The following is a 19339-nucleotide window of genomic DNA, read 5'->3' as shown; positions in this document are numbered from 1 at the left end:
GGAAAGTTTTCTTTATTAGCAAAGCTTCCAGGGATCTAGAAGACAACTGAAGTCCATGATTAAGGAAGAAAAATGATGAAACACTGGGATAAGGAGAAATAAGGGGGAAAGGAATGAAATCAGAATATTCAAAGAAGCTGGAAATACTATAAAAATTCCCCCAAATAATTGCCAAGTTTCTGGGCTTTATATCCTGCCCTCTTTATCTCTTGTCTCAGCAAACTGACTAAACTCAGTTAACATGTCTCAGCACATGACAAATTCAGAGGGCCTGAATCAAACAAAGTTCTTACATTCGATAAATAAGCATAAAATATGTTCTCAGGATATTTCTTCAATCTTTGCACATCTCAATAATATCAAATTTTTGCTTCCTTTTTTGGAGCTATTAATATAAACAGTAAAATTTCACTAATTTTTTGAATAAAAGAAAAAAGTACCAAGAATATATTGTCAAGTCTAGTGGTTAGGATTCAGCACTCCCACCACTGCGGCCCAGGTTCGATTACCAGGCAAGGAACTGGCTAATTTAGATCCAGAGGCTCACGGCAACAGTTGCTATGGGCCTTGGTCAGTTCCAGAGATTTTTCTTCTGTGACCTTGGTACAGGGCTCCACACTGTGACCTTGGTATAGGGCTCCACATACATGATCAAATTATGGACACAGGTTTGAGACAAATATTCACCTTAATGATCCCACAAAGTTCAGCTAAATATCACCTCCTCTTTGAAGCCCTCTTTGGGTCATACCACTCAAAGAATCCGCTTTGGTTTCCCTGTGATCCCTGTTTTTAATCATCTTTATTTGAAAAAAACTGCTTTATGTTGTAGTTATTCAATACCAATCTTATCTCCATGACTAAATAATGACTACATTGATTTCACAAATATTTATTAAATGCCTACTATGTAGCAGGAATTATGTGAGGTGCTGAGCATACAAGGATTAAAAGTCAGAGTCAGTTCCTGATCTTGTGGCATTTACAACTTTGAGGGCAGAGGTGTCAAATGCCCTTAGACTCCCATAGATCCTAGTCCAATGTCATACTACAAATTATCAAAGGAAGTCTGAATTTCTGAGATAATAATCAAAATAGCACAATATCTGGCATCTCTTCATGCTGGATCTCTAACACATAGTCAGGGTTTGTTAACTATGTGTCAAATGAACCAGTGATTCATTGCAGCATCCTCCAGCATAAACCACATCACCAAGAATGGTCCAGAAACTTGATCATGCTGGGGACACATTTTCAATTTCATGATTAAATTTTTCTGAATAAACTGATAATTTATTTTTAATTCAGGGTTGGAGTTCTGTAGGTTTGTGTCAGAATAAACTATAAAATCACTATTTTTAACCAATCATTGATTTGAATTTTGAAAGGGCGAATCCATCCATTTCAAAGATATTCAATAAAAATAATTACTCAAATGATTTCAATCACACACACACACAGAGCCCTCACTAAGTAATACCCATAGAAACTGATAGACAGTAATAGTTCCATAGTGGGTACTAAGATTATTAAAATGAACTAGTCAGTCACGCTGAAGGGCATACTTCTTACATGTGTAAACAGACTTCTAAAATAGACTATATATTTACTGCACAAGTTAGTGTTAGTCACTCAGTCGTGTCCAACTCTGTGATCCCATGGACTGTTGCCTATCAGAATTCATGGAATTCTCCAGGCAAGAATACAGGAGTGGGTAGCCATTCCCTTCTCCAGGGGACCTTCCCAACCCAGGGATCGAACCCAGGTCTCCCACACTGCAGGCAGATTCTTTACCATCTGAGCCACAAGGGAAGCAAAAGTTAAATCAACCATTTATAAAGGATCAGCATTACTGGCCAAACATTTTTCCATAATACATTTTAAAACACCAACAATAAATAACTAGAACAAAAAATTTTATGGTAAACATATGACCTATATATTTTAGCAACATGCAGTTCCTGGTTTGTGGGGTTTGTCTACTGACAATGACCAGGAAAATGCTTTCTTTATGCTTTTTAAAATAAACGTTGATGAACAGTAATAAGAAACTGAAGATCCTCAAAAACATTATTTTCATTTTAGTTAACTGTGCTAACTGTTAACAGTAATAAATGTCTAATTAAAGAAATATATGTATAATCTGGGAAACACAGGAGACCTAAGAATGAAAATAAAAATGAAAATCATGCACCCATCCATGAAATGGTGTCACCACTGTTAAAAAACATGCTGAAAGGTCTTCACTTTCACTATTTTCCGTGGATATTTTTTTCTATATTTTTACATCAGAATTATGGTTTTCTAAAGCATATATTAAAAACATTCCCACCTAAATCTGCATGAGAGTAGAAAACCCCTGTGCATTTGAAAGGCACAATCAATTTTACTCATTAAATAAATGAATGGATGAATGACCATTAAAATTTCACTTCTCTGATTACTATCCGGTGATTTATTACCAAGTTCTGACGTAAACAAAAGGAGGAAAATTCAATTACTTGTTATGCTAGAAATTTGTCACAGAAGTCCACTGTAACTTCCTTTATATTTATATGAAGATACACCTTGTGTCCGGAATTTGTTTTAAAAGTTTGAATCTAACTTTTAAAGTATTCTGTCTATATGCTGAGTTCCAAAGGGAATACATGATTGTGAAAAGCGCTACCTATGCAAAAAAAAAAAAAAAATGTTTTAAGCAAAAAAGCTCTGTTAAATAAAGAACGAGGGCAATCATTTGCCTTTGAATTCTCTTCTCCCAAAGTCAAGGCACTTAAGGAAGCATGGTTGTTTACCTGACTGAGCTCTCCACCGGAGAGGGTCTAAAAGCTACCCTGTTGTTTATGGAATGACTTCAAAGTTTAAGAAATGGTCGACCTTTCAGCTTAAAATAGACTTTATGTTCACCACTTCAGAAGCTGTCTTTGTATTCTAGCTGATTTCAAGTTCCATAACATGACACTACTAACCCTCACACTTTCCAAAACAACTCAGTATTCAAGATTATACTGTCTTCTTCCTCCTCTTTAGAGACACATGCAAACATCCCATGGATTTTTAGATACTTTTATCATAGTAACAAATGCTGTAGCCAAAACAGAGCTAAATTTATACACCTAGTTATAGCAGAAAATAATGGCTGTTACTTGGAAGAGTTTTATCTACAAGAGACTAAAGATAAATTACAAATTAATGCAAACATAAGTCAGCTGTAACCATTCCTGTTTCATCCAAGTCTCTACTGATTAAACAGTCCTATTAAGGGGAAGATTTTCTAAACTATGAAAAAAACAGAAAAATTAAATAAGTAAAAGAAGAAAAAATTAACAGTCAAATTTGCAAACATTTAAATATTAAAAACTTTAAGCAGAAAAAAAGGTCAGAAAGGAAAATTCAAGGGACTACAATTGGAAAAAATAAACATAGGACTTTACACAGTCTTGTTCATTTATCTGAGGGATTAATTCAGAATTATAAATGACCCACCATTCCCCTACCTGATATCCATCATGAACATGGAAACAAAACTCATTGAACTGAGAAAAATCAAACATGAACTAAAAATAAGAGTCCTGATCTTTAGCCACTCTGGCTAAGCAACTATTATGATACTTGGCAGTCACTGCTTCAATGGGTGGTCACCTGAGCATTTTCTCAAACCTTAACAAGCTGGTGTTGATTCTTGGTAGGTCCTGAGAAGAACCCTCAAACCAAAGGCAGTAATCACTTAAATATATGTATACAGACGTACATGATCACACACGCTTGTCATTCACTGAACCCTGAACTACAAGCAGAACAGACAATGAAACAACAGTGTACTTTTCACCGACTCTACTGTCCTGTGGAATTCTCTCCCGCTCACTCCCACAGTGTGGTATGAGATCCTTGATCAAGGAGATGTACCCAAAATACCTAATGTCAGAAGTGTCAAGGCGAGGACTTCCAAAACTAGGTTGAATTAACACCATACACAAAAATAAACTCAAAACTGATTAAAGACCTAAATGTAAGACCAGATACCATAAAACTTTAGTGGAAAACAGAGAAAACTCTTTGACATAAATCGCAGCAATATCTTTTTTGAGCTATTTCCTAGAGTAATGGAAATAAAAGCAAAAATAAACAAATGGGACTTTATTAACTCAAAAGCTTTTGCACAGCAAACGAAACCATAGGCAAAACAAAATGACAGCCCACAGAATGGGAGAAAATATTTGCAGATGATGTGACTGACAAGAATCAGGCTCCAAAATTTACAAAGAGTTCAAGCGGCTCAATATCCAAAAAACAAACAACCCAATCCAAAAAATGGGCAGAAGACCTAAGTAGATATTTCCCCAAAGAAGACCTACAGATGGCCAGGAGGCACATGAAAAGATACTCAAATCACTAATTATTAGAGAAATGCAAATCAAAACTACAATGAGATATCACTTCACACCACTCAGATTGGCAAACATCAGAAAAAACCTACAAACAATAAATGCTGGAGAGGATGTGCAAAGATGGGAACTCTCCTGCACTGTAGGTGGGAATATAAATTGGTGTATCCACTATGGAGAACCATATGGAGTTTCCTTAAAAAAACAAAACTAGAGCTACCATATGATCCAGCAATCCTACTCCTGAGCATATACCTGGAGAAAAACATGGTTTGAAATGGTACATTCACACCAATGTTCAATGCAGCATTATTTACAATAGTCAAGACGTGGAAGCAACCTAAATGTCCAGTGAAAGAAGAATGGATAAAGAAAATGTGGTACATATAAACGATGGTATATTATTCAGCCATTAAAAAGAATGAAATAATGCCATTTGCAGCAACATGGATGGACCTGGAGATTATCATACTAAGTAAAGTAATTCAGAAATAGAAAACCAAGTATCACAATATCATTTACATGTGAAGTCTAAAAAAAATGATACCAAAATACTTATTTACAAAACAGAAACAGAATCACCTACTTAGAGAATGAATTTATGGTTACCAGGCGGAAAGGGAGGGAGGGACAGATTGGGAGTTTGGGATTGACATACACACACTACTATATATAAAATGGATAACCAACAAGGATATACATTTCCCTGTACAGCACAGGGAACACTGCTCAATATTCTGTAATAACCTAAATGGGAAAAGAATTTGGAAAAAAAATGATAAATGTACATGTATAACTAAATCACTTTGCTGTACATCTGAAACACAACATTATTAATCAACTATGCTCCAATATAAAACAAAAATTTAAAAAGAAAACACAAGTATCAATGACTAGCGAAGTAAATCTCAATATAAAAAAAAATAGAGGAAGGGGAAAGAGACAATTAACGCTGCATTTGGTGCAAATAAAATCACCATCCTCAAAAACTCTACAAATCACAAATGCTAGAGAAGATGTAGAGGAAAGGGAACCCTCCTACACTGTTGGGAATATAAGTGGGTACAGCCACTATGGAAAACAGTATGGAGGTTCCTCAGAAAACTAAAAATTACCATGTGATCCAGCAATCCCACCCTTGAGCATATATCCAGATCGAACTATATTTCAAAAAGATATATGAGCTATGTTCATAGTAGCACTATTCACAATAGCCAAGACATGGAAACAACCTAAATGTCCATCAATAGATGGACTGATAAAGAAGACGTGGTACATAGATACAATGGGATATTCAGTTCAGTTGAGTTGCTCAGTCGTGTCCGACTCTTTGCGACCCCATGAATCGCAGCATGCCTGGCCTCCCTGTCCATCACCAACTCCCGGAGTTCACTCAGACTCACGTCCATCAAGTCGGTGATGCCTTCAGCCATCTCATTCTCTGTCGTCCCCTTACCCTCCTGCCCCCAATCCCTCCCAGCATCAGAGTCTTTTCCAATGAGTCAACCCTTCACATGAGGTAGCCAAAGTATTGGAGTTTCACCTTTAGCATCAGTCCTTCCAATGAACACCCAGGACTGATCTCCTTTAGAATGGATTGGTTGGATCTCCTTGCAGTCCAGGGGACTCTCAAGGGTCTTCTCCAACACCACAGTTCAAACGCATCAATTCTTCGGCGCTCAGCCTTCTTCACAGTCCAACTTTCACATCCATACATGACCACTGGAAAAACCACAGCCCTGACTAGACGGACCCTTGTTGGCAAAGTAATGTCTCTGCTTTTAATATGCTATCTAGGTTGGTCATAACTTTCCTTCCAAGGAGTAAGCATCGTTTAATTTCATGGCTGCAATCACCATCTGCAGTGATTTTGGAGCCAAAAAAATAGTCTGACACTGTTTCCCCATCTATTTCCCATGAAGCGATGGGACCAGATGCCATGATCTGTTTTCTGAATGTTGAGCTTTAAGCCAACTTTTTCACTCTCCTCTTTCACTTTCATCAAGAGGCTTTTTAGTTCCTCTTCAATGGAATATTACTCAGCCATAAAAAAGAATTATATAATGCCATTTGCAGCAACACAGATGGACCTACAGATTATCATACTAAGAAAAATCAGAAAGAGAAAGGTACAGAAAGATACAGACTTCCCTGGTGATTCAGCCGTTAAGACTCTGCCTTCCAATGCAGGGGGTGCCAGTTCAATCCCTGGTCAGGGAGTTAAGATCTAACATGCCTCAGAGCCAAAAAACCAAAACATATAACAAAAGCAACACTGTAACTAATTCAACAAAGACTTTAAAAATGGTCCACATCAAAAAATATTTTTAAAAAAGAGAAAGGTAAATACCATATATGATATCACTTATATGTGGAACCTAAAATCTAAAATGTGACAGAAATGAACAGAAACAGTCTTCTGGACATAGAGAACTGACTTGTGGTTGCCAAGGGAGAGGGGTTGGGGGAGGGATAAAGCGGGAGGCTGGGGTTAGCAGATGTAAGCTATTATATAGAGAATGAATAAACAACAAGGTTCTACTATATAGCACAGAGAACTATCCTATGATAGACCATAATGGGAAAGAATATTAAAAACTATACACATATATATGCATAACTGAATCACTTAGCTGTAAAGCAGAAATTAACACATTGTAAATCAACTACATCTCAATTTTTAAAATTAAAAAAAACAGCAACACCACATTTGAAACTGTACAGCATGTCCCCAAACTCCTTCACTTTTAAAAGAAAAATAAAAACCATAACCTTAAAGTATACAGTAGCAAAAAAAAATTGTTTATTTAAAATATATTCATCTTCATCCAACAGGATTTAACAGTTTTCCTTAATGTGTTTCCTAAATAGATATGTAGATGAAAAATTAAGTTAGAAAACATACACCAGGCCCCTTTGTTACCAATACAAGCTGGAAGAACAATACTCTACCTTATTTAGCAACAACTCAGGCTTCAGAAACATCAGGTAAATACTAGTTAAAGGATAATTGTGGGGAGGTGGGTGGGTGGGAGGGAAATGCAAACCTTTGCAACAGGAGCAGTCTGATTTCTCAGACTAAGAAACTGAGCTTAAAAGCTAGGTCACAGAGCCTACAAAAATCTTACCACATTTCCAGTTGGAAAGGCCTCTAAAAGGGCCTACTGAACTCTAACAGAATGAAAACCTGTAATTTTTTTTCCAGCTGAAAAACTCATGACTTTATTGCAAGAAATTCCCCAAAACCAAATAATAACAATGTGTATTCTCTCAAATTTCCACACTAGATACTAAAATCAGATACGATTTATCTGCAGACAAATAAATATCTAACAATTATCTCATGATAATTAAGCTGAATTTGAAAAACCATCACACGACCAAAAGTGTCAAACAGATAAAGAGTGAAAACAGAAGTCAGAAACCTTTAGCCTCATTTTTAGCTCTTCCGCTGAGTTTTTAATATTACAGTGGAACAAACTATGCTGGCTAACTACAATGCCAACGTCTCCAATCAAGCTCTCTGATTCACTTTAACAATTCACACACCTTTGAAGAAACTTAAGGGCCACAAGGGAGAAGGCAATGGCACCCCACTCCAGTACTCTAGCCTGGGAAATCCCATGGACAGAGGAGCCTGGGAAGCTACAGTCTATGAGGTCGCGAAGAGTCAAGACGCGACTGAGCGACTTCACTTTCACTTTTCACTTTCATGCATTGGAGAAGGAAATGGCAACCCACTCCAGTGTTCTTGCCTGGAGAATCCCAGAGACAGAGGAGCCTGGTGGGCTGCCGTCTATGGGGTCGCACAGAGTCGGACACAACTAAAGCAACTTAGCAGCAGCAGCAGCAGCAGCAAGGGCCACAAGAATATAAGCATAATGTGGATTTTCCTACAAACTGTCTAAAAAAAAGTGGGGGGCTCTTTCCTTTCTGTCTCTTCCATTCACTTTTATAATACTCTAGGGGTGGGACAAGCATATACTTTTACTCTCTACAAAGACATGCTGACATGAAAAGGGAATAAATGATATGAACAAGGTTATAATTAACAATAGACCTCAGACAACAGATCTCCCTCCAACTATAGAAGAGCAGAGAGATTCAATTTGAAGTATGCTCTCTCTCTTTGATAGAAAAAGTGTATTACTACGATCCTACAACAATATAATGAAAAACTATAATGCTGCTTCCATATTTATGGCCCTAAAAAAGATGCAAGGTAACATATCTACCAGTTGTCTTCTACACTAGCAAAGCAGATGATGCTACTTTGCCTAGAGAACATTTCACGTCACATGCACATAGGCTCCTGCCAGTTTTGTAACTCCTAAAACTCTCAGGCCAATGTAGTTCCATGAACTATATTGTACTCCAGCTATTCCATGGACTCCATAAAGAAAAAGAACACTCAATCAAAGCACCAAGCTTCACCAGCGGCAGCATACCCAATCCTCACCTTAGAATTGAGCCACACAGAGGTCTTGTCATAGGAACCTCAAAAAGAATCCGTCTGTCAACAGAAAAATAACACTGCACAAACACACTCTAAAGCAACTCGACTTCCACAACACCAGCAAGAAATGTTGAATACAAATCTACATGCTACATGAAAGGTCAAGCTTCTTTCTTTCAAGGCTTAAAGACAACAATATGTAACCAAAGAAATACACACTTGGCTGAGAATCTGGGGACAGGGCTACAGTTCCAGCTTTTGACATTAATGTCCTCTGCTTCGTAGGTAAGTCACTTCATTTCTCTTCCCCTCCGTTTCTCCACCTCCAAATTGAGCGGGAGAGACACTACAAGTGCTTAAGTAGGTAGTTACCAAACACATTCCTCTGCTGAAAGTGTGTATGAGTCGCTCAGCAGTGTCTGACTCTTTGAAACCCCATGGACTGTAGCTGGCCAGACTCCTCTGTCCATGGAATTCTCCAGACAAGAAAACTGGAGTGGGTTGCCATTCCCTTCTCCAGAGGATCTTCCCAACCCAGGGATTGAACCTGAGTCTCCCGTATGGCAGGTAGATTCATTACCATCTGAGCCACCAGGGAAGCCCTCTTTTGCTGAATAACACACTACGAAAACATGGCTTTTTAATTTGACTAGGTTTTATACTTTATTCCTAATCCTTTTTATTATTGTGTCCAAGAGTGTCACTATTGCTCACAGTTACCAAGGGAGTGATAATTACAATAGTGAACATTTTATACAACTGCTCCCGTGCCTGGTGCTATACTAAACACTTTATGTTAACTCACTTCTTAGCACAGTCCTATGAGGTAGTAACCACAATCTTCCCATTTTCAGAGGTGAGGAAACTGGAATGCAATTATACAACTTGCCCAGGGTCATCAGGTTCATAATAGGAAAAGCAGAGATTTGACCCCAGGCCCCTCCAGCTTAACCACCATGTTACCTCCACAAAGAGTCCACAATGGAGAAGGGTGAGGTGCAGCAGAGTCCATCCGCAAAATGTTACTGGGGGCCCAAACACTGACCTTGTACTGTGAACTCTCCCAGAAACAAATGTCAGCTTACAATTTACAAACTCAGCACCAAGCACGTGTTACAGCTGTTTTTTTTTTCCTTCCATGCTTTAGTTTCACAATAAATTAACACTGATCTTAAAGGAATTACATTAAATCTACCTCCCTTCTTTCACTCACTAGAGGAGACGCACAAGTAACAGAAACTGTGGAAGTTGGGACTCCCATGTCCCCTGTCAGGTAGACACCACCCCGTGAATAGCATGGCTCAAAGTCACCGTCCAATGACGCTGCATGTTAAGTCGTGTGCCCTAAAATCTAACAGCAGGAAAAAAAAAAAGTGACCAGTCATAAGTGGAAACACCAGTTCCTCAGCCTAAAATCTCTAAGACTGGGGAGTCCAGCTACTGAAACTAGGCGGCAACAGCAACAAAAACCGTGCCTATCAAAAGACAATGCAGTGCGCATTAAAATTACAGGCTGGTATTCACCATCAGGACAGAGAGAAAATATTAGTAATCAAGGAAGTCCTCTTTACCCAGCTAGCACAGGTTATGTTTATATACCTACTTCCCCCATTCAAAAATCAACTTCAATCTCAAGAGCCAAGCATTTGGCTGCATCCCAGGAGAGGCTGAGCATTTCAGTGGCCCCAGGCCCGGAGAGGGGAGAAAGCAGGTGTGAGTTCTAGAACCCAGAAGCCCCCAGGACGCCCCCGAGGAAGGGCGAGTTCCCGTTTGGCACGGCCAAAAGGAAATTACTTCAGCGTAGCGGGGACAGTGAGCTCCTCCCGCAGGGCAAAGCCACACTCCTCCCGCTCGCCTCATCGTCCGTCTCACGTCCAAGGCCACAGACTTTTATCGACTGCTCTTACAAACCCGGCCGTGAGGGGCAGGGGCTTGAGAGTCGTAGCGAGCAAAGGTGGGGAGAGGAGCCGTGTTGTTTGTGTTGTTTTCTTTTTTTCCCCACCTGTAAGGGTAAAAAAAAAATTTTTTTTTTTTTTAATCAAAACAACCCACGGAGAGGCCAATGAGGACTTCGTCGGGCCTGTGTTCGGGCTTCTGAATCACTTCCTCCTTTTCAGATGCGCCTGAGCTCGAGATTACGAAGTTGCTGAGAAAGTCCTGCCTCCACCGGCAGCTTCCTGCGAGCGCGCGAGCCGAGCGCACCGCGCTGTCCGCGGGCACAGAGCCTGCCCAGCAACCCCAGGCGAAGGGGATGAGCTCCGAGGGGACCGAGCGTCAGGGCTCCCCAGCCCGCGCTCCCCACCCGGCGCCCTGGCTTACCCCAGCGTGTTGATGAAACCGTTGACCGAACCCTCCGCGTACAGGGACACGATGTCCCCTATATAGAGGAAGCTGGACATTTTATCGGACATGCTGCTTCATGCTCCGAAGAAGACGTCCCCTTCTCTTCTCAGCACCCGCGCCGCCCTCTCCGGGGAGCCGCAGCGGCAGAGGCGGAACGGAGCGCCCGCCTGCAGCCCAGAACAGCGGCGGCGGCGGCGGCAGGCACGACCAGAGGGATAGACCTGCGCCGGGAGAGCTGCCAGGACCGGAGCCGCAGCTCCGGAGACCCCGCGACGCGCGCCGCCCGGACGCCGGGAGAGCTGCAGCCGCCGCCTCCCGGCAGGTTTCCTGTTCCTTTCAGAACTTTTCTCTCCGACACCTTTGCTCCTCCTCCTTGCTCCTCCGCTCCCGCCTCCGCGAACCCTCCGCGCTCCGCGCGCCTCCGCGGCGGTCCCAGCCGCCTGGCCGGATCTGCTGCTTGCAGAGCCTTTGGGTCCCCTCGGGGAAATTTTTGGACCAGGTGGTGGTGCCCATTGGGCGAAGGGGAGCCGAGGAGCGTGGGGACAAGGAGGCGGAGGCCAATCAGGCAGCGGCGGCAGGGGGCGGAGCCCGGCCAGGGAGGGACGACTTTAGGGGGCGGGGGACCCGGCCACCCGGGAAGCCGCGGCGCGCGCGCACCGAACACGGGGAGGCGCTGGAGGGGCGACAGCGGGGCCCCCGAGCCGGGAAGCTGTCGCCCGAGAGCCGCCCTGGAGTGGCTAGACTTGGGATGCGACAGTTCCCGCCTGGGAAGGCGAAGGGCAGCGGGGCCAGACCGGTTCCCGGGTCTTAAAGGGGGCGGAGAGCATGAGAATTGGCGATGAGGCGGACGCGCTCGACCGGAGCAGAGGGAGCCAGCCTCACGCCTGCAGATGAAAAGGAGGAGTCAGGGTGGGCTGGGTGCGTGGAATGGGTTATATGCTGACTGAGGGAGAGAAAGGTGTGTTGAAGTAAAGGAAAAAATAGAACTTTTTCAAAATACACAATAAGGAAAGAAAATACGAGGGAAAAGGAGGGAGACAGTGGGGAGGGAGAGGGAAGGGTTTGTCTCCATGTGGAGTTAGTAGTTTAGGTTTTTGTCTCTAGTATTAATGTAAGGCGTTAGTGAAACTTGACCCGTCAGCAGATGTCCAGGTAGACGCGAGGGAAAAGTCACTTGGCCGAGCCAGCAATTTTTTAGCCAACCGTAGGCAGCGAACCTTCTCTTAAACCTCGGAGGCCGCGCCTCCTGCTCTTAATCCCAAACCCAGGTTTAATCTTCCACCTCCGGAGCCTGCTGTCACCCTCTCACCGACAGCCTCGGTTTGTTTCCTTTTTAAAGCTTCTGACTCTCATGAATGAAACTGGCAGCGGGACACGTTTCCACACCTTCTTTGTTGTTTTTGTAACTCTCGTCTTACCATTTTAAAAGACTTTGGTCCTATCCTTCCGGAAGACCTGGAAAAGGCAAACTTGGGTAGCAGTTAGGACTCTAGACACCCAAAGAATTTCGACCTAAGTAATCCCCCCAGAGCAAGGTTTGCTGAAAGGTGAAGGGACTCGGGGCGGACAAAGAGGTGTGTGCCAAACTGTGCAACTGATGGAAATTTAAATTTACAGTTCAAGGCTGTCTTACATTTTGAAGATGGTTGACACTTACATAATGGAATGTAAAGCTAGTTCTGCAAAGTTGCTTTAGTCGTGTCGGATTCTTTAGGACCCCATAGGCTCTAGCCCACCAGGTTCCTGTGTCCATGGGATTCTACAGGCAAGAATGCTAGAGTGGGCTGCCATTTCCTTCTCCAGGGGATCTTCCCAACCCAGGAATGGAACCTGTGTCTCTTTTATGTCTCCTGCATTGGCAGGTGAGTTCTATACTGAAGGAATAAGCTTAATATTCAGACGTTTAGAAAGCATACAAGATAGAGGAGAATAAAATGTTCACAGAATCCAGGAAATGTCAGCGCAAAGCCTGTATGTGTTGAGATAAACTGGACCCAGTCATTGTCCTACCATGTAACTGACAGATCTCCCTTTACTTCAGTGTTCTCCTTTGGAAATCGTTACTTAGCAACTTAGAAATGCCTGTTATGTGACAGAAGCTCTCTTCTGTCTACATGATACACTCTATTAATGTTGGGAGCCTCCCAGGCATTGAACTATTTAAAAGCTTGCAATGGAACTTGATGAAGACCCTGAAAATGGTGGTTTCTATTTATTCAAGAAGCCCATGGATTACATTCTATGGTTTCTCATGTTGCACAATCCTGTGCCAAATATCCAAATGGATGCTCCACTATTATTGGCCTAAGTCATGAATGTTTTTCTTTGTTTCCCCTAGGTACAAACTTATCAGTGAACAAGACATTATAAACACGTGCATCATACTAATGAACAGGTACAAACTTCAAGTCATATAACCAAGATCAATGTCTTTTTTCCTTCTCACCCCATCCCCACCACCACCATCCACTGATGTGTCCTGTATAGTTTGAGACCTGAATCCAGTCACACTTGTGCATTAGCATGAAATAGATGGTCAGTCAACCTCCAAAGGGTCTTCTGTGCCTTAGCTATTCTGGCAATTCTTTCCTTCGTCTGCTCAGCTTGGAAATCTTAGAATCATTTTTGACTCCTCTCTCTCATGTCCCACATTCAGTTTACCAGCAAATCCTGTCAACTCAGCTTTCAAACTATAAACAAAATCCTACAGCATTGGTCCATGCCTCCATCATCTCTCTCCTGGATCACAGCAGACTACTCACTGATTTCCCCTCTTCCACCATTGCACCTTTATGATCTGTTCTCTGCCAAGAAGCCAGACATTTGCTGTTAAAATAGAAATTAGGTCAAGCCTCTGCTTAAAACATTGCAATGGCTTCCCACCTCAGAGTGAATTCTCAAGTCACTTCCATGGCCTTTAAGGCCCTATATTGATCTTCCCCCTGGGCTGATGTGGTGCAGCTGTGCAGGTACACATATGTGAGCAGCACCTTACGTATGAGTGAGTGGCGAGCAGTCCACACCTGCACAGCCATTCTGAGAGCCCGCCACCACATCTCTGACTTCATCTCCCACCACTGACTTGAAGCCTTCCGCTCCAGCCGTCTTGGCCTCCTCGCTCACCTTCACATATGCCATAGGAGGGCACTGCACTTGCTGTCCCCTCCACCTTGTGTGTTTCCCCATGTGTATCTGCAGGGTTCGGTCCTTCTCCTGCTTCAGGACTCTGCTCTGATGTCCCCATATCACAGGAGACTTTCCCTGACCACCCTGTAAAAAATACTGTCCTCAGCTTCATTTGTTCTGTCTCCCCAATTCTATTTTTCTTAGATTTTTTTTTTTTTAGCACAACATGTTATTTGCTTATTTATTGTCCTGTCTCCTCCCACTAGAATATGAGTTCCAGGATGGCAGAGAATTTGTCCATTTTCATTCCTGCTTTATTCCACTATTATAAGAGTTCTTGGCACATGATAGGCAGTTAATAAATATATGCTGAATGTGTGGGAGAAAAATCCCCTAGTACAGCTATTGTTATAGAATCTCAGGGACCTCTGTAAAACTTGCTATCTCCAAGAGTAACCGTACTTCAGTTGGGATGCATGTTCACCCTAATCCCAGATTCCCAAACTTTCTTCAGGATCTATCATTGTCTTCTCTTTGAAGCTAACCCTAGGATAGAGAACCACATTTGAACCCAATCCTAATTCTAACCCACTCTATACGTACTACTTGTCAACAGGTACCATTAACCATTAATGACTTGACTAAATCCTACATAAGAAGAGGATGAAGGAAAACGCTGAGTCCTAGATTTACTGAGACTAAAACTGTGGTGATTGAGAAAACCTAAACTTAATGTATCCAGAGTTGACTAGATTTTTACCACCAGTGAAGTGAAAGTGAAGTCACTCAGTCGTGTCCGACTCTTTGCCACCTCATGGACTGTAGCCTACCAAGCTCCTCTGTCCATGGGATTCTCCAGGCAAGAATACTGGAGTGGATTGCCATTTCCTTCTCCACAGGATCTTCCCGACCCAGGGATCGAACCCAGGTTTCCCTGCATTGGAGGCAGACGCTTTAACCTCTGAGCCACCAGGGAAGCCCTAGTAGAGATGGGCAATTGAAACCGATTAAATTATTAAAGACCAGGTTGGCCTCACATCATACACAAAAATTAACTCAAAACAGACCTAAATATATGAGCTAATACTATAAAACTCCTATAAGAAAACATAGAGGCGTTGATGTATTCAGAAACCAATACAATATTGTAATTATCCTTCAATTAAATAAGAAAAAATATAGGGGTAAATGTTCATAATATTGAATTTATCAATGGTCTTGTAAATATGGCACCAAAGCCATAAGCAACAAAAGAAAAGATAGATAAATTTGACTTCACCAAAGTTAAAAATTTTGTATCTCAAAGGATATTATCAAGAGAGTTAAAATAATCATATGGGAGAAAGTATTTGCAAATTGTATATCTGATAAGGGGCTGATAAGATAATAACGAGTGTTGACAAAGATATGGAAAAATTGGAATGGTCTGTTGCTATTAGAAATTTTGGAAAAAGAGTTTGATAGTCCTTTAAAAAAGTTAAACAGACTTAACATTTGACCCAGCAATTCCCTGGTGGCTCAGAGGGTAGAGTCTGCCTGCAATGTGGGAGACCCAGGTTTGATCCCTGAGTCAGGAAGATCCCCTGGAGAAGGAAATGGCAACCCACTCCAGTATTCTTGCCTGAAGAATCCCCATGGACAGAGGAGCCTGGTGGGCTACAGTCTGTAGGGTCGCAAAGAGTTGGGCACGACTGAGAGACGTCACTTTCACTTTCAGCAATTCCATCTCTACAAATGTATTCAAGAGAAATGAAAGCATATATGTGCACAAAAAAATTTGTACAAAAATATTCATAGTAGCTTTATTCATAATAGCCAATGTCCATCATCCATGATGAATGGATAAATACACAGTGGAATGGTACGTGGCCATAAAAACTACTGGTTCATATTACAACACAGATGAACCTTGAAAACATTATGCTGAGTGAAAGAAACCAGGCACAAAAGATCACATGTTATGTGAGTCTAATTAGATGAAATGTGCAAAATAGGCAAATTCATGTAGATGAAAGTCAATTCATGGGGACGTCCCTGGTGATTCAGTAGCTAAGACTGCACTCCCAATGCAGGGGCCCTGGGTTCAATTCCTGGTCAGGGAACTAGATCCCACATACTGCAACTAAAGACCCACATGCAGCAACAAAGACCCAGTGCAGGCAAATAATTAATAAATATTTTTTAAGCCAATTGTGGTTACTTATGGCCTGGAGTGGATAGGAAAGGACACCCGGTTCCTTTTGGGAGTGATGAGAAAGTTTTCTTCAAACGTACACTTTTGCTCACTCTATTTTTCCCTTGACCTCTGTGTTCTTGGTTTCACCTGACACCTACTTTGAGCAACAGTAGCCTCATACTCAGCTGCCAAGACTGGGGAAAAGGTGGTAGGTTATAACTAAAAAGAATTCAATGAAGCTATAGGTGGGGTAAAACACATTACTTAATTCCTCATTAATTGGTCTGAATGCACAAACTCAAAATGTTCCATCTTCCAATCAAATCACTTTTGTCATCAATGACATCAGCAACCTCTTAAGTAGTCAGACGCAAAGTCTTGGAGTCACTCTTTTTTCTTTTCTCTACCTACTTTCTTTCCTTTATCTCAAAAAAATGTCTCCTCTTTACCTTCCCTGCTTGCTCCATCCTGTACCTGTTGCCTGCTCCCAAGTCTCTACTCTTCCAGTCTCCCCCACTCACAGTCCTCACAGCAAGCCAAAGCACTCTCCTTATAAGGCTGATCTGATCAAAACTGCTCAAACTTACAGTGACACCCCCTTGTCTACAGAAGAAAGTTTAAAGTCTTTAACTGCTGGTATGAATATTAGATACTGTGGGCATCAGTCCATCTAAACGGATTTCCTCTACTGAGAATGTGACACCACCATGTCATAACATTCCACAGTGGTCATTATCTGGTCTCCTCCTTTGATAACTTTAGTTTCTACTCTTCCACTCCTGATAGCCTTGTGGGAAGCCAGACTTCCCACATATAATCTAGTACTTTTAGTCTCATGATTTTTCTTTTTATTGACTGCACCGGGTCTTAGTTGTGTCGTGCGAAATCTTCAATCTTCATTGTGCCATGTGGGACCTTTTAGTTGTTGCATGCAAATTCTTAGTTGCAGCATGTAGAATCTAGTTCCCTCACCAAGGATCAAACACAAGCCCCTTGCATTGGGAGCTCAGGGTCTTAGGCACTGGGCCACAGGGAAGTCCCAGTCTTCATGCTTTTGAATGCAATGGTCCCTCTGCCAGAAAATCCCCTTCCTCCTTCCCTCCTCCCACCTCTACACCCTAAAGCTCCATTTCCCCAGGGAAGTGTCCCAGGTACAGCCAGGGCAAAGTGCCCCTTCCTCCTGAATCCCATCTCTGTATTCACTAGGGAGAGTTCTGTGGATTTGTCCTCTAACAAATATGCCTTATGTATACAGCCTGCTGTGAAATTTTGTACTAAAAAAAATGCTGTGAGAAGTTGATAAGATTCTCATAGGGTTTGTCATAGATCCCAGAGAACTGTCCACTTTTCCTTCATGTCTACCAGCCTGAGTGGGGTCAACACCACCCCCCTCCTCCAACTCCAAGCATGGGTTCTGACTAGTCTAAACCAGTGCTTCTCAAACTTTAGTGTAAGAACCATTTTAAAACACAGCTCCCTAGGTCCCATCCCATGAAATTTTTGACTTACCAGGTCTAGAGTGGGGTTTACTAGCATTTCTGGAGGAGGTGGTCATGTGTGGAAGGGGTGGAGAGAGGTCGGGTGAAACAGACTTTGGTGAGTGGGAAGGCATTGCTGAAAAAATAATGTTTTTCCTTTTTATCCTGAAATAATCTCAAAGTTACAGAAAAGTTATAGAAGAGTAACTTTTTATGAAGAGCACATCACTTTGACCCAAATTCACCGATTTTTATAATTTGCCACCTTTGTTTCATCATTGTCTTTCTCTACAAACACACACATACACACATACAATTTATTTTAAGAACCATCCGTCTACAGCTTGCATATATCATGCCCCTTTACCTAGGACTTCATGTGTTCCTAAGAGCAAAGATATTCTCTTCTGTATCCATAATACAGCTATCCAGCTCAGAAAAGTTAACATTGATCTAAAACTTTAATCTACTGTCGATAATCCAGTGTGGTCAACTGTCCTTCATAGCAGGGGATCCCCAGCCTTCAGGATCTAATGCCTGATCATCTGAGGAGGAGCTGATATAAAAATAATAGAAATAAAGTGCACAGTAAATGTAATGTGCTTGAATCATCTCAAAACCATCCCTACCACCCCCAGTCCGTGGAAAAATTGTCTTCCACAGAACCAGTCCCTGATGCCAGAAAGGTTGAGGACCACTGCTTGATGGCATTGGTTTTCCTCCAGGATGGAATCCCATGCAGGATCACATACAGCATTTAGCTGTCATATCTCTTCAGTGTCTTTTGATCTGTACCAATTCTTCAGACATCCTTTGTCTTTAATAACATTGACAGTTTTGAAGAATCAGGCCATTTATTTATAGGATAGTCCTCTGTTTGGTTTTGTCTTGCCTTTCTTCCTAACTAGATTAGGTTAAGCGTTTCCAGCTAGAATAGTATTAATATGTTAAGTGACAACGTGTACTTCCTCAGGCGACTTGACCTCAGGAAAGTGGTGTCCATCTGTCCCCTTGTTTATGACTTTAGTTTTGATCACTGTCAAAGTGTTGTCTAGTGGAGAAGAGTTTAGCAATAATCCCAAACCAGGTCTCATATTAAAGATTGATCCACAAGAAACACCCTTTTAGCTTGGGAAAATTCCACAAATGTAGGCCAATCCCAAAGCAGCAGCAAGTTTGATTTTCCTGCCAAGAATGGTGTCCAACCCATCTCCTGACCTTTAACCTATTTCCAAAGCTAGGGTTTTGACATCTATCTGTTTCCCTACCTGCAGGGGACAAATTCCAGTCTCCCCCAGTGGTGCCTTTGAAGTGCTTCCCAGATGTGAGAGCCAGTTATCTCTTCCACACCCTCCTCCCAACACACACACACACA

The 19339-nt window shown here is 41.9% G+C and overlaps 1 protein-coding gene and 1 pseudogene across 1 annotated transcript in view; one reads left to right on the top strand and one right to left on the bottom strand.

The window, feature by feature from the left end:
• Positions 1-11252, bottom strand: part of ITPR2 (inositol 1,4,5-trisphosphate receptor type 2) — a 592637-nt gene extending 581385 nt beyond the window's left edge. The window contains exon 1 of the mRNA XM_052640930.1: positions 11161-11252. Coding sequence (XP_052496890.1) covers positions 11161-11252 — 92 coding nt within the window. The remainder of the gene's footprint in view (positions 1-11160) is intronic.
• A 770-nt stretch (positions 11253-12022) lies between these two features.
• The window catches only part of LOC128048215 (heterogeneous nuclear ribonucleoprotein A1-like), a 34089-nt pseudogene continuing 26772 nt past the window's right edge, over positions 12023-19339 (top strand).

The sequence above is a fragment of the Budorcas taxicolor genome, chromosome 5, assembly GCF_023091745.1.
Source record: "Budorcas taxicolor isolate Tak-1 chromosome 5, Takin1.1, whole genome shotgun sequence".
Lineage (NCBI taxonomy): Eukaryota > Metazoa > Chordata > Mammalia > Artiodactyla > Bovidae > Budorcas > Budorcas taxicolor.
The sequence above is the reverse complement of the archived record's forward strand: the minus strand, read 5'-3'. Positions and strand labels throughout refer to the sequence as shown.